The 25,155-nt window shown below is 34.0% G+C and overlaps 3 protein-coding genes across 7 annotated transcripts; 2 read left to right on the top strand and 1 right to left on the bottom strand.

The window, feature by feature from the left end:
* Positions 1–164: 164 nt before the first annotated feature.
* Positions 165–11,348, top strand: LOC142556129 (uncharacterized). The gene is made up of 4 exons (XM_075667409.1): positions 165–432; positions 551–1,417; positions 10,098–10,181; positions 10,885–11,348. The coding sequence occupies exons 1-4, from the start codon at positions 298–300 to the stop codon at positions 11,035–11,037; spliced, it is 1,239 nt and encodes a 412-aa protein (XP_075523524.1). The 5' UTR covers positions 165–297; the 3' UTR covers positions 11,038–11,348.
* Positions 7,439–8,338, bottom strand: LOC142556130 (uncharacterized protein At2g29880-like). The gene is made up of 2 exons (XM_075667410.1): positions 7,943–8,338; positions 7,439–7,852 (listed from the first exon to the last, which is right to left on the bottom strand). The coding sequence occupies exons 1-2, from the start codon at positions 8,336–8,338 to the stop codon at positions 7,439–7,441; spliced, it is 810 nt and encodes a 269-aa protein (XP_075523525.1).
* Positions 11,349–12,192: 844 nt separating the features above from the next.
* On the top strand, positions 12,193–24,403 carry LOC142556127 (putative serine/threonine-protein kinase SIS8). 5 transcript variants are annotated; one of them, XM_075667403.1, is made up of 13 exons: positions 12,194–13,196; positions 13,743–14,180; positions 14,964–15,064; positions 15,502–16,670; positions 16,788–16,828; positions 17,600–17,668; positions 18,091–18,191; positions 21,509–21,587; positions 21,687–21,785; positions 21,861–21,929; positions 23,065–23,114; positions 23,209–23,385; positions 23,955–24,403. In XM_075667403.1, the coding sequence occupies exons 1-13, from the start codon at positions 12,714–12,716 to the stop codon at positions 24,043–24,045; spliced, it is 2,967 nt and encodes a 988-aa protein (XP_075523518.1). In that variant the 5' UTR covers positions 12,194–12,713; the 3' UTR covers positions 24,046–24,403. The 5 variants fall into 5 exon arrangements, with proteins under 5 accessions (XP_075523519.1, XP_075523518.1, XP_075523517.1 ...); XM_075667402.1 differs by having other exon boundaries at positions 15,502–16,688; XM_075667405.1 differs by having other exon boundaries at positions 13,014–13,196; positions 13,724–14,180; positions 15,502–16,688.
* Positions 24,404–25,155: the final 752 nt, after the last annotated feature.

The following is a 25,155-nucleotide window of genomic DNA, read 5'->3' as shown; positions in this document are numbered from 1 at the left end:
GAAAAAAATAATAGTTCGAAACCAAATTATATTAAAACTATTTGAATTTGCTCAAATGAAATATAATCTGTTATTCATAATAAATAGTAGATGAGCAATAAAAAAATAATAGATAATATTCGGACATACACACACACAAAAGGCTCCAACGGTCCAATGATCTGCAAAGTCTGGGCCGTACGTAAACCTTTGTTCATCGTTAAATCCAATCCTATCCACTTCCAATTACCCTTTTTCTCTAAAAACTTCACCTTCAATTTCACTCTCTCTGGTTCAGATTTCCTCTCGCGCGCGTATATGGACCTACCGCTTGATCCACTTTCGTCCATCGAACCCATGGCCCCCGCTGCCGCTACTCCTCATCACTCAGCTTACGCCGCCAATCCAACACCCACCAACCCCGCTGCCCACAATCATCCACCTTATGCGGAGGTACTTTCACTGATACCCCAACTTAAAGAAATTAGTGACACGAAATTTTTTTTCCCGGCTCTTTCTTCAATTTGTTTGATTTTTGGTGGTTTTTTTGTTTTGTTTTGTTTTTTCGTAGATGATTACGGCGGCTATAGCGGCGTTGAATGAGCGGAACGGGTCGAGCAAGAAGGCTATCGTTAAGTACATAGAGTCTCATTACTGGAACCTGCCGCCGACTCACTCATCTCTGTTGACTCATCACTTGAAGCGGTTAAAGAACAGCGGTCAAATTTTGATGGTCAAGTACTCTTACAGGCTCCCTAGATCTGGTGTTTCATCACCCGTGTCTGCAAACGGCACCGTTACTGATTCTGCTACTTCTGTTGGATCAAAGAAGCGGCCTGGTCGCCCTCCGAAGGCCAAGTCTGTTCAAGCTGCCGTGCCTGTTTTTGCTCAGCAGGACGTGCCAATGAATGATGTTCCTGTTGTTGTCCCAGGGCTGGTCGAACAGCAGAATGCGGCTGTTGGGCCACTGGGTTCGGCACATGTTGCTTTTGTCCCGGGTGGCGGGCCTTCAGTGAGTGGGGTCACGAGAGGCCGCGGTCGTCCGCCTAAACAGGGTGCGTCAAAGCTTCGTCCCCCAAAGAGTGGTGGAGTCCAGACTGGTGGTGGGAGGGGCAGGGGAAGGCCAAAGAAAATTGCTACCCCTCCTGCTGCGCGGGTGAAGCGGCTAGGTAGGTCACGTGGGCGACCACGGAAGGTGAATAATCCGGAGGTAGGAGTGGCAGCTGTTGGAGGCGGCGTGGTGGGGCCTCTGGTGATTGGTGGTGCTGCTGCGGATGGTGCGCTGCCTGCAGGGAGTGGAATTGTGTCAGTGGCAGGAAAGCGCAGGGGGCGACCACCAAAGGCTGGTGGTGAGGCAAAGAGGCCTAGGATGGTGGGTACTGGGGAGCCCAAGAAGCCAAGGAAGCTCGGTGGGAAGCCTTTGGGCCGGCCGAAAAAGGTGAAACTCTTATTAAGATAAAGTTGATTTTAAGTAACGTGCTAGTAAACTTTTCGTTGTTATTCTCATCTCATCTGTTGCTAAGGGCAACATCAGTTTTTCTTAAAACCTGCAAATTTAGGCCAATTCTTCAGAAATAGTTGTTTCCATTGAGTGCAGGTCGCAATAAATTTTTTATGGAGTGAGTGCATTTTTATATTTTGCATGGTTAGATAGACTAGTAAAATAAAGTTAGAGTGGGCTACTACTAAGACTTTCAATATGGTTGGATAGTTCGAATGTACTGCTTGTGTTTTCATCACCATTGTGATATGTTTTATATTAGGGCCTGTCTCCTGTTGATTAAATCTGTTCAAAAGTTTGGGCCACTTAAATCTCATTTTGAAATATTCGCACACAAAACTAAAATCCGGTTTTGAGGTTTAGTTTGTGGTGGACAGAGACTAGTGTATGTAGGAAGTAAAAGTCCTTCGTAAATCATAACATAGTAGGTGTGAAGTACCTCCTGTTTTATTCATTATTATAACATTAATGTCATAATATGTTTACTTCAAAATATTGCTAATGCTAGAAAATTTGCATTTACAAAGCTAAAATTGATATCAAGTTAAGTTGCTCGGAAAGTATCACCAAATACCAATTTTGTTGTCATTTAGTATTTTTCGTGGCTTCATATGATAGTAACGCACCATACCATTCCAAATTGTTAAGACTACTTTATTCACTGAGCGACAAATTTAGTTTCACCAACCTAACTGCCTTGAATTGTGATGAGGCAAAACTAGCTCCTTTAGTGTGTGTAATCTTCTTAGTGTTTCAAGCCGTAAATGCATTTACGCTCACTATATGAGTTGTTATCAAGAAATATTGTAGTCTTCATCAATTGATTTTGTTCTCTTGAGACGATGTTTTACTGATCTAGCTCCCATTTTAAGCACTAACTAATTATTCCTTCAGACGTTCAAGTAACTTTCATTGCTTGTTAGATGTAAATTAACTTCCATTGTTCATCATTCAAATCTGCTGCTAAAACTTCTAAAAATGGTCTCACAAGATTTAACTATCTATGTGGATGGTTGTTCATGCGATTTTAATATCTTTAACAATGGTAAAAAAATTACAAATAAGATAAAGAAAAAATTAACTTGTTCTACAAATGCAGATCTAATTGAGTTATTTCACGGTTTTATTATTTTTTTTATGTCCGAGGATAATCAACGATGATGATGTATTTTTTACCACACTTAATTTTATTGAAGGGGTTTATTAAACAAATGATTTTGTCTACATCATGGAAGGATAATTTATTTAGGCTACCTTTGTACAAATTGAGAAGTTACTTCGTTGTGTGATGAAACTAATGCTTTCTAGTTTTTCCAAATCTTTTGGAGATTGTTAGCTACAGCTTACCTTGTGTAAAATATTGGGCTATGTTTGTATTAATTTCCTCATACATGTTCCATCTCCTAAATAAATCTAAAATATTATCACCTCATTTTCATTTTCTCCCAGAAGTATAAAATATATGCAATTTTTTTTTTCTGTTTCAACATGATAATTGTTATTATACAATACTCTAACCTAATATGCTGCATCTTTAGAATTTTAAAATATCACATACAACACCCCCACCCCCACCCACACATGCATGTCGCATGATATCACTTACCAACCCGTTCTAAATCGAAATGATAAGTACATGAAATACATATTTCCTCAATCCAAACATAAACTACGATCTCCGATGCAATCTCAAAAACTTATTTTCAGGCCGTTTCTAAAACTTGGGCTTGATGACCACCTAGGCGTCTCCTAAGCGCCCTTGCCGCCTAGGCTAGCCGCCTAGCACCTTTTCAGTGCGGTCGGGCGTCTAGGTGCTAGGAGACGCCTGACCGCACCGAAAAGGTGCTAGGCGGCTAGCCTAGGCAGCAAGGGCGCTTAGGGGCTCCTAGGCGGGCCTAGGCGTTTAAAGTTTTTTTGGGATTTTTTTTGGACTTTTAATTTTTGAAAACCCAATTAAACAAGTACATGACATGAGAAAGTATTATATGTTTCTGTGTGATTTTTTGGGATCGACAACCCAATTGAACCACGATTTGTTGGTTTTCGCTTGTTCTAACACACCACTCTCATTTTCGTTGTCTGTTAACTTCTACACACATAAGAAAATCGAATCAGACCTTAAAGATAATTTATTTCTTTATTTTGATTTCTCTTGCGTTACCTATTATCCTGACCTGCCTTAAGCAGAAGACGCAAGAGGAATAAACCAAGTGTCAATTAGAATTTAACAAAGTTTGGGCTGAAATTTATTCTAAGAACCATTACAAGTCTCTTGATATCGTGGAATCTGCCTAGTGCCTAGGCGGCCTAGGCTCTAAGTGCTGGTCTGAGTTCCGACACCCAACTAGCGCCTAGCGAATTTTAGAACCTTGTTTGTAAACATAAATTCTTGAAAATGTGACGAATGAAACCTAGCTTTGGTATTGTTAGTGATATTAACACGTAGGAATTGTACAGAGCACGAGAAAATGTGGGACAACTTGAAAATTATCTTCGGTTTCTTATTAAATAGGGACCTAACCAGGAGAATGTACGTGGGTGGAGCTAAACTATATACATAAATGTAAAATATTTATGTGAAGAAAATTACTAACAAAAAGATTATTTCATCAATCTCCTGGCAAATTGAGAATGTACTTCTCTTGAGAGAGGGAAAAAAACTTTTCTTTGATTTTGTAAGCTTCATTCAAAGAAGGTATTTTTTTCAAATTCACGAGCGCTGAGGATTTTTAGCTCATAAAGCTCAAAAGCACCATCTCCATTCAAAATGATATCATCCATGAACTGTCGATGTTGCTACTCTTTGTTCTCTTGACTGTTTATAAAACATTGTATGATTGGCTTGACTTTGCACATCACTTTGAAGGTTGACGGCCTTTCAAATTTGTCAAACTAGGTCCTAGGGAATTGTTTATCACCGTACAATGACTTCCTTAATTGGCAAATTTCTTTTTCTCCAAATTTTTCTTCAAAGCATGGCGGTAAGTTTATTAACACTTGTTATTACCATTCAACAAAGTGTTCTTTACATCAAATTGTTTCCGATGCTGGTTAAGATGAATTGCATGAGAAAGTAACGCTTGGACATGATATTGGCACATAAGAAATTATGTTCAGAAGACCCCTATCTCTAGACCTAAACTCTCAAGTACTAGAATTCTACTAGAACACAACTCTTTGTAGTGTTTAACTAAGACACCAATTTCTTGTATTTGAAGATTATTATTTAACTAGGAGATCATTTGTGTTAAATCATGTGCATACATTTACTAGCGGATGTTCTTTGGTTCCACTGAATCGGTTCATTGAAATGGCTCGCCTAAGTGGACAATCCCAAAATATTTCTTAGTTTTAGGATAATGTGACGTCCACGTGGGTAGGTAATGTTGGCATCGTTTTTTATTGTCCAAAGAAATTTTCAATGAAGATTGTATTAGGAAACATGATTCATGTTTAGTTTCATTTTCTAGAGGATACATTTTTATTGCAAATATCATTTCATTCAAAAGTTTGTTGACATAGTGTTGTCACATATTATATACTCCATCCGTCCCAAATATAAAGAGTACTTTTTTTTCATCCGCACCAAATATATAATCCAATGTCTATATTTAGTATTATTTTCTCATTCTTTTACCAATTTATGCCTATACATTAGCTACTTCCATTCAATTTTTATATCATATTAAAACACTCCATAAATAAAGGTAAAATGAATCAATTCTTTATGAAATTTATTTTTCGAATAATTTTCTTAATCTATGTGAAAAACAAATAGACATGTAATTTTTGGCGTGAGGGTTATTTAGTTAATTTAATTTAATAGTGTATTATGATATATTCTAGAATTTATAAATATTGGGTAATACCATAAAATAATAATCTAGTATTTTTGGGAAGAAAGAAATTTAAATTACAAGTAATTATGTTAGGAGAGATGAAATTAAAATAAGTGGGGTGTATTCAATGTAGAGATTTAATGACTTTCAATGACTTTTTTTAAATGATAGATTTTCATGGATTTGGTAGATTTTTATTAACTTTTGTAGAATCTCACAGATTTGTAAGCAGAATTTCATGGACTTTTGTAGACTTTTTGCAAGATTTTGATAGATATTTGTAGACTTTTTGTAAAAAAAATTACAATTCAATTTAACAAAATCAAAATTTCAATATATATTATTTCTTCGAACTAGTAATTATTTAACATAAATAACATCTTCACTTTGAAATAAATTTATTTATTTAAAAAGTAAATATATTTAATATATGAAAAAAATCACAATTCAATTTAACAAAATTAAAATTTCAATCACCGTGTCTATTCAACATGCATAAATAATTAATCAATAAAATTTTATTTTATAAGCATATATAAATAAATTTAATCAATATAGATAAATAGCTAATCAAAACATTTTGAAATTTGATAAGTTATAAGCAGTTTTTTATGAAAAAATCTAAGGTTCGTTATTGTGAATATGATCAACGTCACTCCACATTCTGTTTGCTATAGTATTTCTCCATGCATTTGCATTTGCTCGTTGTTGTTCTTCAGTGCCAAATATTTGATCAAAGTTGTTATCCTCGTAAATTTGTTCTGATGAAGGTTGTGGAACTTCATTCTCTGGTTCAACTGGAAATTCATCAGACCGACACTCCTTTCGAAGAAAATTGTGCAATCCGGCACAAGCCAATACAAGCTCCGCCTGTGTTGTATATGGAAATGGAGGAGTTTTGAATATTTTGAACCGCGATTTAAATATACCGAATATCCTTTCAATGACGTTTCTCAAAGAGGCATGACGAAGATTGAACAACTCTTTTGGATCTTCATGGTGACGACCTTGGCCAGTGAATTCTTGGAGATGATAACGAACACCTCTAAAGGAGCCAAGAATTGACGTCTATTTGCATATCCACAATCCACTAAAAAAAATTTACCTATCGAACATTATTTGTAGAATCAAGTAACCAATGAATAACATATATAATCTTGAAAAATTACAAAATTTTAGATGTATGGCATATAGAACAAAAAAATACCTTGTGGCACTTTAAGCCCGTTATTTCTTGATAAAGCATCTGCCAATATGTTTGAATCATGGGCAGATCCCTCCCACCCACTGAGCACATAAATAAATTCTAAATCAAAGTTACAAGCTGCTAAAACATTTTGAGAAATTGTCCCATGATGATTACGATAACTGTTAGTATCATGCCCAAACACTATTGCTGGAATATGAGTGCCATCAATAGCCCTAATGCAATCCTACAATAAGAAAAACATAATAAAAATTGTGGTACTTATAATCATAACAACTAAAAATAATTTAATCACTTATTTTAAAATAAGGATAAAATCTTGTATTCTCTCTTATTTTTTCTGGAACTCCAGATCCAGGTTTGACCATCATATCTGCTGCAATTCTATTCAATGCTCTCAATACTTTGTTGAAGTTTTGGCTAGTATTGTATTGTGATCGACCGGATATTTTACGAATCAAGCAATATCGAGTATTTTGACCAACAACAAGTAAAAACATTTCGGCCCCGGGCCTAAATGTGTGAGGCCCGGGGCCGAAGAGGGCGGGGGTGATCGCCGGTGCCATCAGTTGCACGGACAATGAGCGGCTCCTGGCAGGCTTCTAGGTGGAGGGAACATGAATGAACCTACCCACATGGGAATGAGAGGGATTCCGAGGCTGTTCAATGTAATGGACTGTACAGTTGAAGAGGGCTTAAAAGATTTGATTTGTACTACTCATATCACCAAGGTGTATCTTCTTTTCGGTAGCTCATCACATAAGAACTCCAAAGTTAAGCGTGCTTGACTGGGGGGCAATTTTGGGATGGGTGACCTTCTGGGAAGTTTCCCAGGGTGCGTGTGAGTGAGGACATAAGCACGCTGGAAAGATTCGTTTTGGTACAGTGAGGACAGTCGTCGAATTTGGGGCGTCACACTACCTTCTCAAGAGTGTGAGATATTTCACATATATAATTTGGGTCTGTATTCTTGAATGTGCTTGATTTTGCTTCAAACTCAGTCCTGTCTCGTTTTTTTGTAGTTGGTGGAACCTCTGAACTTCTGGGCTGAGGGGATAATGGTAAAGCAGAGTCCTCAAAAAATGGAAGCTGGTGTGAAGATTCTTGTTTGTCACTTTGCACGAATTCACCACTGTCATAATCAAAGACATAATCATCTAATAAATTAGTTTTCCTATTTTCTTCTATATCAAATGTTCTTGCATCAGTATCATCTCCTAGTCCAATTGAGTATTTTCCAGTAGCTGTTCCAGTCCCGACCGCAATTCTCAAATCTTCATAATCCTCAAAAGTGTCTGTCCGATAATGTTCATGTTTAGGATGAGACTGGTAAAGAACAAAAAACAACAATTGTTAAAACTAGTTATAATTCTAATTATAAATATAAATTTATTATTTTAACTCAAAGACTTTTACCTTGAAATAATCCTCCCATACTTCATCTTTAGCAGTGAATTTCTTTGTCACGGAATCCCATCCAAAACCAGAGTTATGACGTATAAGCTTACAATAATTCTTGTATCGTTGTTTGAACCACTTTAAACGACTTTGATATTGTGTAATAGTCTTTTCACATCCAAGTTTTTCGTTTAGAGCAGGAAGTATTTTTTTCTCCACAGTTTTCTTGTTAAATACTCCATTCTTATCACGCCATCCTCGCATTGCGGCATCAACCATGATTTTTAGCAATTCATTACTCTCTTCAGTCGTCCACACATTATATTTTGCTTGTGAATCTCCCATTGTAAGTATTACTTGAGTATGCATAAGATATAAAATATACGGTGATAAGAAGCAAATAAGCACATACATTTTACTAGATATTGACCAAAATAAGTAAAAAGATATAGAGACAATGATAAAGTGTGATACAAACAATCAAACAATAAGGACTAACAAGTTCAATGGAATTCTATTTCATAAAAAAAAATAAAAGAAAAAGAATAAAGAAACGCCTTCAAGTTCAAGTTTTTATATACTCACAACAAAAATTTATCAAAAACAAAAAAAAAATACAAAATGCCTAAATGAAAGAATTTACCAAAAAAAATTAGTAGGCTCGTGAATTGGTCTATTTACAGTAAAAATAGCTTTCTTTTTTGTCTTTTCTTTTCTTTTTTCCCAAGGTAATTTTACTTATTTTTATTTATTTGGCCTTTTGGTGATCCTAACCTATAAGATGAAAATATGAAATCTTTACACTGTCGCTTTGCGCTAAGCACACTGTGTTTGGCAAATAAATATATTATTTCAACTGCTATTCAAAATAATTGTACTACTTTCTCAATTATAACTAATTTTGACGAAAGCTATTCTTTTCCTTATGAAATTGTTGAAATATTATTAAAATTATTGAATTAAAAATGGTAGCTTAATTTTAATTTATCTAGCAATATAATTGATACGATATGATTTGGTTTGAATTTGTATCTAAAACTAACAAAACATTAGTTGAACACCCCTAGATTAGATGTATGTAAGTATTTTATGAAAAGAACTGTAACATATGAATTGCTATAACAGATACCAACGACCAGAAAGCTTCTCAAGTGTTCTTTTAAATGGCGCCATCTTTTTTTCTCTCGTGGAAAATCCATCAACTCACCATGATTTGAATATATAGAAATCATAATATATTTTTTTATCAAATCAACAACGATTCAAGAAAAGATTCATACCTTTGAAATTTGGAGCCTCGATTTGTCTTTAGAGAGGAGAAAACACCGTCTTTTGAGTGAGAAAGAGAGATATATGGGTGAGAATGAGAAAATGCCGTCTTTTTATTCTATTAAAAGTCTACCAAAATCTCTAGGGTGAGTAGAAGACAATTTTTGAGTTTTTATAGTTGTACCTAGAGTTTTAAGTTTTGTACATAGAGAATTATATTAGAATCATTGTAAATATATGGAAATATTGGATACCTATAGATTTTTATAGATTTTTAAAAAGTCAAGTTTAAATACCACTATACTTTTCATGACTATAGAAAAATCTAATTTGGATATCACAAAACTTTTATAGAGTTTATAAAAGTCTATGTTCAATACCTCTAGACTTTTAAACTCTACAAAAGTCAATAAAAGTAATTAAATTTCCAAGGTTTAATACACCCCCCTAAGATTACATGTCTGCAGATAATTGTATCGGAGAATGGACTTTATTTTTGGTTTTATTTGGAATAAATTGAAAGTATCTTTTAAAAAGAGATATGAACATAGCTGATAGCCGAAAGATTTCTCAAAATTTACATCTACCACGTAATTTATAAAGGTCTTTGTGTATAATTGTTATCATCATATCACGAGTTTCTTGACTAAAATGGTAGATTTTATCTTGAGGTATAACTATGCTATTAAATCAAGCTGGAGAAAATTAATGAGCCAGACTTCGCATTGTGAAGGATCTCGGATAGGTTTTTTTTTTCCTTGTTGATGCTCCTTGTTGCACGTCTTTTCGATTACCTATCAATTTCCAGATGAGTGCGCAAAAATCTGTGTTGCTTCTCTTACTAAAGTTAAGCGCAGTCATTTATGTTACTAAAGAGTTTTGCCTTGGCTTGTGTGATTGCTAGCTTGCATCGGGAATCATGAATCAGCCTTCAGACAACCAGCTCCTGATGGCCTACCTTGATGTTAAAGGAAAGCTTGAATATTTTGTAAGTTGGAGAAACGTTTAGCTGTTAATGTTGTTTATATATATATTCTTTTGTAATGGATCTGGCAGCCGTGATTTATGGACACTTCAAAAAATATTCCGTGAAGTGTACAAAACCTTATAGTGCGTTTGGATTAAAGGATTGATTTGAAATCTATTTGATTGCTTGGATAAATTTATGTGGATAAATTTCAAATCTACTTATTTGTAAATTTTATAATATAATGGTATTTGTGATTGATTTGAAATGACACCCGATTCTTCAATCTATCCCTCCAAATTACCATCCAAGCGCACCGTGAGAGAAAATGAAAAGAATTAGCTCAATATCTAGCATGGTTCTGTGCAATGTTCAGCATGTTTAAGACATGACGGGGTATTTTTAATTAGTTCTTATAAGTACAAAATAAAAAATATCACCTATTCGTGATTCTTATTTCATATATATGTTGAAAGATAATTTCATTTTTTTTATATTTAAGTAGGCTAATGGTTTTAATTTATTTGACTACGCTTTCAACGTTGAATATGTCAAGTCATGCACGTAGTCGATTCAAATGTATTCACTTGCTGGGCTGCGGCTTTTTTGTTTTCTGAAAAAAATGCACATCGGATTGTCAATGTTGTAATGTCTCTTTCTTTATGTATGGTAATTTTATAATTGTGTGCTGATAGGGGTGTACTGTGCTTCAATAATTTTGCAGCAATCAAGAATCAAGCAAACAGTTGGCGATATAAAGCCATACTTGAACAATGAAGCTACAGCAAGTGCACTGCAAGAACTAGAAACTCTAGCAAATATGGAAATCAGTTCGTCGAATGTTCAGCCCCAGCCCCAAACCCAACCCCAAAGTTAATCGCCGCTAATTTGCTGACTGTCGTCTGAATGGTGGACTCGCGTGTAACTAGATGGGACATCCGCAATCGTGTACTGTACGGGATAGTTTTCTTGAACATGATTAGTTCCTCGTGTATTTATGTGGATGATTAAGAATATGACTTGTATGTCGATGTTCTTGTTTGTATGTAGCTACACTAATTAGGAGAACTGCAGTGTAGTTTCTTGACTTGGTTCCATGTGTATTGTACAACCTCTTTGTAGGGTTCCCCGTTCCCTCGTTGAATCTTTTAATGTTGGCAATATCACATTTTCATGGTTCAGTTGGAATTTGTGTGCCGCATTTTAATTTGTATACGTTGGTACGACACTCGACTCCGCTCAAGGTTGTCCATCAGCTTGAGCTCGAGATTGATGACTAAATATTATACTATGATAAGCCCTTAAAAAGACTTTTAAGAATTAATTAATATTATTAAAATAAAATCCTCATTTTTTTGAAAGCAATATACAAATTTCAATTTTTATCTATTTTATTCTAAATTTGTTCGGCCAAAATTTTTACTTTTAAACACTGTACAAGAATAATGGAAATTCTTTAAACCCATTTTTTTACATTAAAATTTCTCAGCGGCTCTTTCTTAATTTTTTTTATTATTTTTTTTAAATCTTGTAAGGAAGAATTGTATAGAGCATTTTCATTTAGAGCGTGTGGGCTTGCTTGTACTTCCGTCTCGGTTATATAGTTTTTTTTTTTTTTACCAAATATTTAGTCAAAATTCTACGTTAATAGCATTTTTTTTTTAACTAATATACTTTTATTAACTAAATTTTAGAAACATGCTATAATTTTTTGAATGAATTAAAAAAAGATAAATAAGAAATTTGTTGATAAACTTTGATTTTTCAATTATTTTAATTAATCTTTGTATAAAAATATAAACTTATATAAAATAAGTATGTCTCATACCAAACAATCTCTGGCTTGATCACTTGCCTATTGTTTTTGTGTTATCTGTGCTCTTTTTCTCAAAATCAACCAATCCTTTGCTCCAATTTGATGACAATCTATTTTAAATAATTTATAAAACATTTTTTAATAATTTATTAGGTACTTTAAAAAAATATATTAAACTTAATTAAGAAAGATAATATATATCACCACTGTGGAATTACCATTGACTTAACAGACACCATTTCCTTTACCAGTCCACCTGACTGGCTGGTAGATTCATTCGTCATCCTTTGTTTCAATTGTCCAACACAGTGGAGGTCTTTATGTAGCAAAATATATCCCGATTTCTATTGCCCGCATGCGATTCTTTTGTTTGCAAGATTTGAGGAGACATACCTTTTCTTGTGTTGTTTTGAGAATTTTTATGGGTTCTTCTGCTAGAAGTTTATCAAAAGGTGTTTTCTTGCAGTTGGGCTTCTAGGTGTTGGTGGGTTTTTTGTTTGGATTCCTAGGGTATCGACCTTAAGGATTTCTGCTGAAGGAGCTCAATAATTGTTTTTTGTTGTTGTTCTGGACTATTGTTAATAGTGATTCATCATTGGAGAGGAAAGATAAGAGAATGTTTTTGAAGGTTCTTGGCGTATTTACCCACAGGGAGTTTTGCCTAGGGAGCTTGATGTTTTTGTTTCTTGTTCTTCTCAACCAGTTTTGAGAGTGATTCATGATTAAGATGAGAAGATATGAAAAGTTTTCTGAAGAAACTTCACATGGGGTTTAACCACTCTGCAGACTCAGAAGGTTCTTCCTCATCGTCTAAGAGTAATAATAGGTTGTCCAGGGATGGTTCTCCAACTGAGAGGCATTCATACTCTAAATCTGAGAATAGACCATTTTCAAACATTTCAGGATGGTTAAATTCTGCAACAGATAAGAATAGGCACAATCCATCGTCGTCTTCCAATGCAAAGAGCGAAGAAAGAAAGGAAGTTATTGATCCTGTGGGCAGTAGTAGCTTGGATGCTGCTCTGGGTGCAGCGAGCGCTGATTCGGGATCAAGTAATTTGAGGGATCCCGATATTGAGGAATATCAGATACAGTTAGCTTTGGAGTTGAGTGCAAAGGAGGATCCCGAGGCAGTTCAAATTGAAGCTGTAAAGCAGATAAGTTTAGGCTCTTTTCCTGCTGAAAATACTCCAGCTGAAGTCGCTGCATACCGTTACTGGGTGAGGGCTTAAAAACGTGTCCTGCAGTGGTTTTCATCTGCTTGTCTTTTTGTTACTTGATTATAGTTATTATCATCAAATGTTATAGCAGAATAACGTTATGCATCAACATCTCAGCACATGATGGCGAGTTAAGTGAAAATTTTACATCCATTCTCAATTATGCTTGGATCCAAATTCCAAATATTCAACATCGTCTCCCCATGGTCCTCAAGACTTTGGACTACATAATGTCTTAGTTATAATGTCAAAAGTCTCTCCCAATGGTGTGCTATCCTTGTATCTTCGTCCTGTCTCTTAGTAGTTGACAGTATAGAAATCTGACAAACATGATGACCCATCTTTGTCATAATGTATGAATTGCTTTTTTTTCCGCTTGAAGTCATTGGAACAAATCATTATAATTTTTCCATTTGCAGATATGAGATCATTTCACATGTTTCTGTATTCTTTATTGACATAAAAAGTAATAATATTCCCATGCATGACCCACTTAATGTCCTTTTCTAACATATCTCATATTCTAGATTTAACTATTATTCACAGAACTACAATGCTCTTAGCTATGACGACAAGATTCTGGATGGTTTCTACGATTTATATGGCATTTTAAATGAGTCCACATCGTCGAGAATGCCGTCCCTAGTTGATCTGCAAGGAGCACCTATGTCTGATGATATAAGTTGGGAAGCAATTCTAGTAAATAAAGCAGCCGATCCCAAGTTGTTGAGGCTTGAGCAGGAAGCATTGGAGTTGGCTTCTAAAGTATGTCCTGACCAGGGAATTGTTTTTACTTGCAGTATGGTGCAGAAACTTGCTACAATAGTTTCTGATCACATGGGGGGGCCAGTTAGTGATCCCGACAAGATGTTGATTGCATGGAGAAGTATAAGCCATGGCTTGAAATCAACCCACAGGAGCATGGTTTTACCTATTGGTTCTTTGACAATTGGTCTGGCTCGTCATCGAGCACTTTTGTTTAAGGTACTAAATACTTCTCGATGAGAATATTTTCATGAACAACCTGCAAGTCATTTCTTCAACCCATCTTATTGTCTTATTTGGGCATTCTTAGTATAGTATGTGGTTTTTCCCGAAATGGAGAAGAATGAATGAAGAGTGAAAACAAAACTACCCTTATTTTTCATTCTTTTATTTTTAATTTCATATATTTTTTTCAAATTGGAGCAGAGGAAATAGTATTTTACAACTTGGTAAGCTTCGGTGTCATGAAAGATAAAGTGACATGTTGCCCCCGGCATCTCTAGAACTTGGACCTCTTTCCTTTTTTAATGCTCTTTTTATTCTTTACCAATTGACGAGAAGATCAATTGGAGACCATGTAAAGTTTTCCTAGATCAGCTTGACCTAAACAATATCTCTAGAACTTCGGTTTTCATTTGTTTTTTCCTCCAATCGTGGGAAGGTAAGTTGGATTTCTTCTTCTATTATTCCCATTTTCTGTCTTACACAGTGATGAATATCATCTCTTCTTCCCTTTAGTATCATTACATAAGTTTTACCTGTTTAGGAGCACCATAAACCAATTATTTTCACTAGTTGCTAAATGGCTTCATTAGGTGTTGTACATCCTTGTGGTGACCTGACATGTCAATATGCTTCATTATTAGTTTCCATTTACTAACTTGAATTCTCCACTGAGATGTCTGCTTTCATTCATACATATTTGTCCTTGCTATTCAGGGATTTAGTTATAGATTTGAATTCTTCATTCAGCCCTCTGTCTATCTGGGCATTATGATGTAGGTTTTGGCAGATAGTTTGGGCATCCATTGCCGCTTGGTCAAGGGACTGGAATTTGCAGGTTCTGCTGATGTGGCAATGAGCATTGTAGAAATTGATGGGAGGCAAGTACTAATTAACAGATTTCATCTATCGTTTTAACTGAAATGTTGGTCTTATGTTATTCCTTCTTTTCTCCTGCCTGCCCTTATCTCTTTTTATATCTTTAGACTTATTGAATTATCTCCTTGTTTCATATGTGAATATTAAGTTCAGATACTAAATGAAATATTGAATTACAATATGTAGTTAAGCTGTAGAACATGCACTTCTTGACTCTAATTAGCTGTCAGAGTTCTGAAGGTGGCCGTGAGTTTTATTTGACATCATTTCTCTTGAACATCATTGATATTACTGCTCAATTTTTAATTGTCTTGATTAAATCTTTGTTTCTAACAATATACTGTTGCATATCAAATTTCTTTAACGTTACGAATGATCCTTCTGCAATATATTACTTCTCCCGCATTCCTCTTTATGATACAAAGTGAATATGCTTCAGGGAATACATTGTTGACTTAATGGCGGACCCTGGTACACTCATTCCATCTGATGCCTTGGGGGTGAATATGGGCCTTGAGGGCTCTTTTCACGTGGCTTCATCGAGTGGTGGAGTATCCAGTTTATTAGAAGAGCAACAAGAGTTTTCAACTATGGATAAGGAAAGCATATTTGGAGAGAATGTTCCAATGGACATGGAATCTACGTTGAAAGCTCAGGAAGGGTCCAAACACAACGATAATAGTTCAAAAACACCTTTCTTTGTGAAGGAATCATCAGGGGAAATCCAAACCAGGTCTAATCATCCTTATGCACATGCAAGATCACCTTCATGGACCAAAGGCGTGAGCTCTCCAACTGTCAGAAGAACGAAAGTGAACGATGTGTCACAATTAGTGATTGATGCTGCCAAAGAAAATCCCCAGTTAGTTCAGAAGCTCCAAGACGTTCTTCGTGAAAGTGGTGTTGTTGCACCTCCAAACTTGTTCACTGAAATCGACTCAGACCAGTTAGATGTGCAACTGGTGGACATCAAGCCCATGACACAAGGAAAAGAAAAAGGAGGAAGTGGAGGAAAAATTAAAGCTAAGGGTCACACTAACCTAGATCGAAGTTCTCTACCTCCACTGCCACATCATGGATTTCGTAATAGAGGCAATTCAGATACTCCTTTGGAGAAGCAATCTGAACTGAAAGTAATTACGGGGCGTCCTAGTTCATCAGAGTGCGAAATAGATCCTGTAAAGTACAAAAACAATGTTCCTGTGGCCGCCGCAGCCGCCGCCGCCGCCGCTGCAGTTGCCTCTTCAATGGTAGCTGCGGCTGTAAAGGCAAGTGATTCAAAGCTTCAACTTCCTGTAGCAGCTGCAGCTGTTGTAGCAACAACTGCAGCAGTTAGTAAGCAATATGAGGTGTTGGAATCAACTGTTCTTTTGCCAGATAGTCCTTTTGCCATTGTTAATCAAGCAGAGTGTGTAAGAAGTGATGGAGACGTAGATGTAGCTGTTTCTGAACAACGAAGAAGTGACAGCCATGAACGCGAGGGTCTAGGGCAAAATTCGGAGGGAGAGAGAATATCAGACAGGTCAGCGGGTAACGAAAGTTCTAAATCTGATGTAACACTTGATGATGTCGCTGATTGTGAAATCCCATGGGAGGATATCTCCTTGGGTGAGCGCATTGGGCTTGGTACTAATCTTGAATTATACTCAGCCATATATATATTTGTTTGGATCGGTTGATTCCAACTCGAAGCACAAATTTTTAATTTGGCATTTCTTATTGCAGGATCTTATGGTGAAGTCTACCGTGGAGATTGGCATGAAACTGTGAGTTTCTGAAAGTCTTGTAGTAGCTGGGGACATTTATTGTTGTTGTTCATAACATGGTACATAAAACATGTGAAGTAGCCGCCGCATGTATATCATGTAGTTGAACTTTAGTTGTGTGCAGGATGTCTAACCACAACAAATTTCTTACTTCTTTCATCTCATTACAAATTGAAATTCTTACAAGTGTTTAATTGGTGAACAAAACTCGTGGTTTTTAACTCAAAAAATCTTCTCTTTTTATTGCCTTGTTTGGATTCTTAATTTCTGTGTGCCAAAATAAAATGTTAGTGATAGGCAATCAACAAACTCAAAATTCCTCATTTATGGGCATGTTTTTTTTATATATAAAAATAGGCTTGTGTTCTCTATTGGACACAGAGACTGGGTTTTTATTTATAAATAAATATTGATTCAGGAGCACCTACTGCAGTGAGGATCTTGGCAGTGCCACAAAATCATCTCTCAAATACTTGAATTATTCTGTTCTTGTTTTGTATCCCATGTGTACTTCTATCTTGCCAGCATTTTCTAGACCAAGCAAGACAATTGTCCACTTTCCTGTCATCAGCATGATCCCTCTAAAAAATACTCTATGTTCATGCTCCTCAAAATTGAGAATGAGGAATCAAAAGATTTTCTACATGTTAGACATTTACTTCTGTGATAGTAGTTGTTTGTATGTGTATTTATTGTTGTTCCATATGGCTGTAATTTTTTTCAGATGATGATCTTCAGTAAAGAATAAATATAACTTGATTCCGCTTTTAGGAAGTTGCTGTCAAAAAATTCCTTGACCAAGCTATTACTGGAGAATTTCTGGAGGAATTTAAAAGTGAGGTAAATAAGATACTTTTGAAGTACATTTGTATACTACGTTCTAATTGCACATACAAACTTTCTTTCATTTTTTTTATTTGTTTTATTTTTTTGCAAAAAAATTGGGTCTGACGAGGGGTTGAGAAATCTCCAGTACGTATTCTCGTTGGACCTCACGATTTTTATAGCCATTGAAGGGATGCTTTCTCTATGATCGATCATCTGACATTATAGAATAATCGTCTCAATTGAATGATTAATTACACAATTGAATGTCCTTGAAAATTTGTTTAGCAGAATTTTCAGCATTTGTTACTCAACTTGCTCAATTGTTTCATTGCCAGAACTTTCACGTCCCTGCCACATCCTATTTTCTGTTATTTAACAAATTATTTTGCATGCTGTTTACCGTCTGACATGCATTATTTGCTTGATTTTGCAAGATTCGAATAATGAAAAGGCTCAGGCATCCAAATGTAGTTCTCTTCATGGGAGCTGTTACTCGCCCCCCTAATCTTTCAATTGTGACTGAATTTCTTCCTAGGTATGCTGAAATCCTTATAAGTTCTTGACTTTTACGGTCCATGTGATTCACTTGCTTATGATAGTAGTATATTATTCGGCACACAACTATATGTAGAAAGTGCTTGATAGCCTTGGAATTACTCGAGCTACATTTTAATTTTAACCTTTATATGTCGCCTTTTCCTCTACCTGTTTTAAGACACTAGCATGAAAGCACGTGCGAATGCACGTGAATCCATATTCTATATAACCAAAAATTAAATAATAATAAAAATATTTTTTTACTCGTTTCATAACGTGATCCAATCCATCAAACAACATTTTGTTAGGAAAAAAATAGATCCAAACAAATTATAAGAATTAGAAATAAGGATTTGTCATATTAAGTACTAAATTGAACTAATAGAATAGTACAAATACAATTATATGGATGAATTTGAATTGATTAAGTAATATAAGAACGTAAATATAGTGATATGAATTTAAACAATATAAGAGTGTAAGAAAATATTTTGTTATATGATATTGATATTTTTCTACCTATTACATTAATTAATTGACACATATGCTCCTCAAATTAAAAACATTACACCTTGAAGATCTAAAATAGTACTTAATTATAATTCTTGGAATAACTAAAAACATGTGACAACAATTGTTTATGATATTTTATATTCTAAAGTATAACCACGTGAATATTGTAAATTCGAAATCTTTCAAAAACCTGCTTTTTGTTAGTCAATGAGTTATATAAAAAAATTAATAATAAAACATTATATTAGTTAAGAAGGCTTATGAACATAAATATTATTTTGAGGAAAAAAACCATAATATATTTAGATATAAGAATTGAAAATAAACTAAAAATAATATTTCATTCACCCTTTTTATGCCCAAGATATATTTGCTTAAAGTAGTGAACTAAGAAAATTTCATTTCCTACAATTTTACCAAGCGGAGATTCATTTCTTAAATTAATAATTTAAATCATCCTATTATTTTATGCAAGTTAATTGAGTTGAATGATAAATAAACATTATAAATTTTTACTTTTAATTGACTTGAATGATGCATAGATGTTACAAATACCTAACTATTCTAACCATTATATCTATTCATCTTATTGTTACATTGTGATGTTTATTGAAATGCCATTATTTTATCTCAAGAAAAGAGAATAAAATAACCCCACTCTAAATTAATCTCCAGCTTCATGTATCATCATAATCATTATCCCCTCATTTTTTTAAAATTATATCTGCTAAGGTTTGAAGCTATTAACAAAAAATTTGAAATGGTGAGATATGAGATAATAAGTAATAATGGATAGTAATAACAGTAGATAATTAATTCTTATTAATAATTAATCGGGATAGTCAAAATGCGACTCATGATCATGAGAAAATATTTGAGAGGTGCCAGATGAATGATGATTATGACATATATTTGAATTGTCTAATATTTTTTCGTATTTTCTAATTTATTATATCATATTGTCCAAAGGAATCACAATGATAGAAATTTAGAATTTTAACATAAAAAAAAGTATATAAAAAATTAATTTTGGACTATTTTTTCATATTTGAATTGCACAACTGGTGATTCTCATCACACCAACATAACTTCCAATTTAATAATGATAACACTATATTAAGAATTATTTGTGGGAATATATTGCTTTTATTCTTTTTTGACTCATTTGTATATATTTTTTAAAACAATTTCATAATAATCTTATCTATATACCATTAGATTCTAACATTTATTTTGGCATAAAATAGATACCGTCGTTGATTTTTGTAGAAAATAAGCCGAAAAATTATCGGTGATGATTTTTGTGAACTTCAGATAATATATTTTATACCTTTATTATTATTTTAAAAAATATCACTAAGAACTTGAGATTTTATTAATAAACTCTTCAATTATTTTGTAGTTTGTATACATTTATATCGTTTTAATAATTGTTGTTATTTACATTTACATTTATGTTATAAATAAAGTTGAAACTTTTTTTCTTGTGGTTAAAATAGAAAAATATCGGAAATTATGGTTATTTATTAATTATTAATTTTCTTAACCATTATTGCTCATTATGTATTAACCGGTTTGACATGATCAACAATAGAAAAACCATAATTCCATTTAGAGGGGCAATAATGTTTTACCGTGTATGTCAAAATATCAATGTAATGTCTAATATTTTACACAAACTTTTCAATTTCTTTGTAGTTTGTATACATTTATGTCGTTTTAATAATAATTATTATTTACATTTATATTATAAATAAAGTTGAAAACTTGTTTTCTTGTGGCTAAAATGGAAAAAAATTGGAAATTAAGGTTATTTATTAATTATTAAATTTCTCAAGCATCATTGCTCATTATTTATCAGCCGGTTTGACATGGTCAATGATTGAAAAATCGTAATTGCATTTAAAAGGACAATGATGTTTTTCCATGTATGCCCTTAGCACATAAATATATTTGAAAAAAATATCAATGTAATGTCTAATGTTTTACACATATGGAGGGCAAGTTTGACCAATTCACAATTGGAAAACATTGTTTTACACATATGGAGGTCTAGTTTGGCCAATTCACAATTGTAAAATGTCTTCATTAGGTTTTAAATGGTAACAATTGAAAAATCATAATTTCATTCAAAAGGCAATGATGTTTTATCATGTATGTCCCTAGTACATAGATATATTTTCAAAAATATTAATATAATATACAATGTTTTACGCATATGGAGAGCTAGTTTGGTCAATTCACAATTGGAAAACATTGTCCTCTGTCCACACTTTTACAGGTATATAACAGGTATATAGATTTACTAAGAAATCTCTTCCATATCCAAACTCTACCCAAATAAATTTATTGGAAATAAATCTATAACTGTAGCTAATGTTAAATTTAGTTTATTGAGGGGAGATAGCTGGGCTGGATAAGATGTTATTGATTTCAGCTCTCTCTCTCTCTCTCTTACACACACACACACACACCTGAATATTTCCTTTTTCAACTTATCAAGCAACTCCATCAAATTTTGGCAAATGTTAAAGAACATGATAGAAAGATTCGAATATCAAAATCTTAGAATGCTTATTGTTTAGATAGGTTTCATAGGGAGACTGTTTTATCCTTGATCAACTCTTGTTAAACATTGTTAACTTCATGGATGACTTTGGTGTTGGTGGTTCTTATAGATTTTATATATATGTATATATATTTTATTATTATTATTTTTTTTTTGTGTTGCAATTATTGAGTTGAGGAGTTTCACCGTGTCTCTGATTTGGGCCATAAATTAAAGCAGTTTTTTGTTTACAGAGGTAGTTTGTACCGATTGATCCATCGTCCAAACAATCAACTTGATGAACGCAGACGGTTAAGGATGGCTCTTGATACAGTATGTTTGCGTTTTTGTCTTTCAATTCTTTACCTTTTGTCAACTTCTACTTTGTGAGTAAATTTTGTTGTACAGATGAGATATATTTTTATATTACAGGCTCGAGGAATGAATTATTTGCACAATTGCACACCGGTGATAGTTCATCGCGATTTGAAATCCCCAAACCTTCTTGTTGATAAGAACTGGGTTGTGAAGGTGACTTTCAATTAGCTGACGATTGAGCCTGTCATTTTTCACTTATATGAATCATGTATGCTTTTCTGCTTTTAGGTATGTGATTTTGGATTGTCAAGAATGAAGCACAGTACCTATCTTTCTTCAAGGTCAACTGCTGGGACGGTGAGCTAAAATTCATCTTTCGTTATGTTCATTCATCTGTCTGATGGCTGATGTGTCCCTTGTAGAAATTATACTTTCTGTTTGTATAATGGGCTCTGATTTGTCTGGTTGCTGATGTATCACTCGGAGAAATTTTACTTTTTCCCCCTCTAGTATTAAGACTTCAATTTTTTTCTTCTCTGGATTTCTTTCGTTGCTGCTTAGTACCTGATTTAGGTTTTTTATTGTCTAAATGTTATGACATGTTGCAGTGCTCAATATATGTTTCTACACATAACTTACGTGATGTCGTTTGCCTTGACACCCTGTATATCTAATCATGCAAATTGTTAGTTTCTGAGATCAATTGCTAAAATAGATGATCATGCATCATAAATGTCCATTATATTTTTTCCATCTAGGTGTATGCTTGTGTGTTACCTATTCCTTCATGAAATAGCATAATGATCCAATCATGCCGACGTCTAATTTTTGTTGCATCATTTGATCATCAGCCATTTGGTAGATGATAACTCAATTGCTGGTTGTGCTATTACTCTATTACTCTCAAGCCTTTGGAGATCTTTGATTTCCAAGTTTTGCCTTAAAAAAGGTGGTTTGCCGTGATATATGGCTCAAAAATAAATTCCAATTACTGTGCCAACGTCTGTTGAAAGAATACTATCACCTTTCATCGCCTTAATTTTTGCATCCTACCTCCAATTTACCTTCAGTCTCGTGGAATCTGTGTTTCTCTGAAATTTAAAGTGATGAACTAGTTTTCAGGAATTTTTTTGCTTATCTGAAATAGTAGTACAGGTTGAAGAATAAAAAATGGGACACCAGTGATGGATCTGTGTTATCCTTTATTTTCTTTAGCGCATATGATTGATTCATCCGACAATAAATTTGGACTAATTTTCTGTTGTGTAACTAAACTTGTATTTATTTACTCATTTGCTAAAATCTATGTTTATTTGCCTTGACAGTTGATTGTAAATTCAATGTTCTTATCATGCAACCTAACTACCGCATTAATTTATTTTTGCAACTTACCTTACCTTCTCATTGCTTGAAAAATTTATGTGAAGTTAAATCTTAATCTTCAAGTTTTGATTGTGAGACTCTGAATATCATCTTATATTTACCTCTTCAGGCAGAGTGGATGGCACCAGAAGTTCTAAGAAATGAACCATCAAATGAGAAGTATGCCTTCTGCTTATTAGTCATGGAGTTCATACATAAAGTCGATTATAAAATAAATTTAGCCTGATTTGTTATTTGATTGATTCGAATACAGATGTGATGTTTTTAGCTTTGGTGTCATACTATGGGAGCTTTGCACTTTGCAGCAACCTTGGGGAGGAATGAACCCAATGCAAGTTGTTGGTGCTGTTGGGTTTCAGCATCGTCGTCTTGACATTCCAGATAACATGGATCCAGTAATTTCTGATATAATCACTAAATGCTGGCAAACGTAAGTGACTTACTCCCTTTCCTTTAAGTTTGTTCATGACAAATATTAATAGTGAATTCTCACCAAATGGAGTTAATTGGAGGATTTTCGTCAAATTCATCTTTCAAATTGAAATTATTCCATTCGGTTCAAACTCGGCCTTAGTATTTGTCCCATCAAGAATTTAGAACTGAGCAATTCGAAACCATCCAATTCAATTTGGATCCATCGCTTTCAATGCTTTGTTTCTGCGATTACATTTGGCAAGGAAAAACGACCACATGTACAAAAATGATTGTTTATTATGTTTGATTGAATATACTATTATATAGATTAAATAACTCAATTCGGCTTGAATGGCTGGTATAACTATTTCGAGATGTCCTTTAGACATTAATTTATTCTAGACCCAGGTTTGTTTTGGTGGTCAAGCTCGACACCCACCCTTGGAAGGGATCATTCGGTGTTTTGATTTAAGAATGTTATGTATTTTACTAATTCTATGTTCGACCTTGAACCGAGATTTTGGGATTATTGGAGTAGTTCTGTACAGCAAAGCGAAGCTAACCATTCCTTGTTGAAATTTGTAGAGATTCAAGGTTACGGCCATCATTTACTGAAATTATGGCCGCACTTAAACCTCTTCAGAAGCCTATTACCAGTAAGCAGCAGAGGGTTTAAGGAAGAAAGGTTGGTCTGCATCAAATTTTACGGAACATAATGTGATCACACAAGCTGCCTTGAAATGAAGGCATGACACATAATGGTATTGGATCATTGTTGAAAGAGTTCAAGAAAAGATGTCCATAGAGAACACATTTTTATGAATCTGAAAATATACATTTTCCTTTGTTCTTGACTTGTTTATTTGCTTTTCTTGGCACCAAGTAAAATTGTGCAGTGTGTATGTTTATGTTCATATGAATTTACTGTAATCAGTGCCTGATTGTAAAAGAATTATTTTGGCAGCTTAGGGAAAAAAAGAAGCTTTTTTACTGGTTAGATCGGTAATGGAAGTGGCTCTGGTTTTCTTTCTTGATTTTTTGGGTATTGTTAGGAGCTCAAAGTGTGATTTGTTTATTCTGACTGTTGTAGTTAACAGGCCGAAATAATAAAATTGTGCGTATGTACATTGAAATTTCAAAATAAAGATTAGATAATTTTTTTTTGTCGATGTAAAATTTGGCAAAGGAATTCAAAGTCAAATACCCACGTCCTATTCTGTTTCAAAGCGTGAAATCTTGCTCAGACAGAGTCTGACATCAACTTTAAACAAAGGTCGTGCAATTCGAGGTAAATAGTAAAGTTTGTCAGCAAGGAAATCAAAATTTGAAAATAATGAGTGGCATTTTCTGATTGAGTTCAAATGGGGAGGTGAAGTTTCCTTTGAACAAGACGATGGGTCATCTCAGTTGAAAAAAAGAAAAAAATCGGATGAATTTATATATTTTTTTGTTTTTAAATAAAATGTTCGATCAATTATTTTATATAAAATAAAAAATAAGAGTCACTTTCTTTGTTTTTGTCTGTGAATGCTCTTCCCCTTCTTTTTCTTAAAAATATGCATCAAATTTCATGGAATTTTTGGATTTTCTTTTTGCACAAATAAGAAAAAAATAGAATTTGTTTTCTGAAATTTTTCAAATTTATTAACAGAGCTCGTGATTTATAAATTCTAAATGAATCACTCATGATATTGATCATTTATGTTTTATAATTGGGATTTTCATTTTTTTTTTGAATCCTAATCGGGATTTGGAAACATACAGAGTTGCAAGCACGGACATTACC

This window comes from Primulina tabacum, chromosome 9 (assembly GCF_025594145.1).
Source record: "Primulina tabacum isolate GXHZ01 chromosome 9, ASM2559414v2, whole genome shotgun sequence".
Taxonomy (NCBI): Eukaryota; Viridiplantae; Streptophyta; class Magnoliopsida; order Lamiales; family Gesneriaceae; genus Primulina; species Primulina tabacum.
This window is presented reverse-complemented; position numbering and strand designations above follow the sequence as displayed.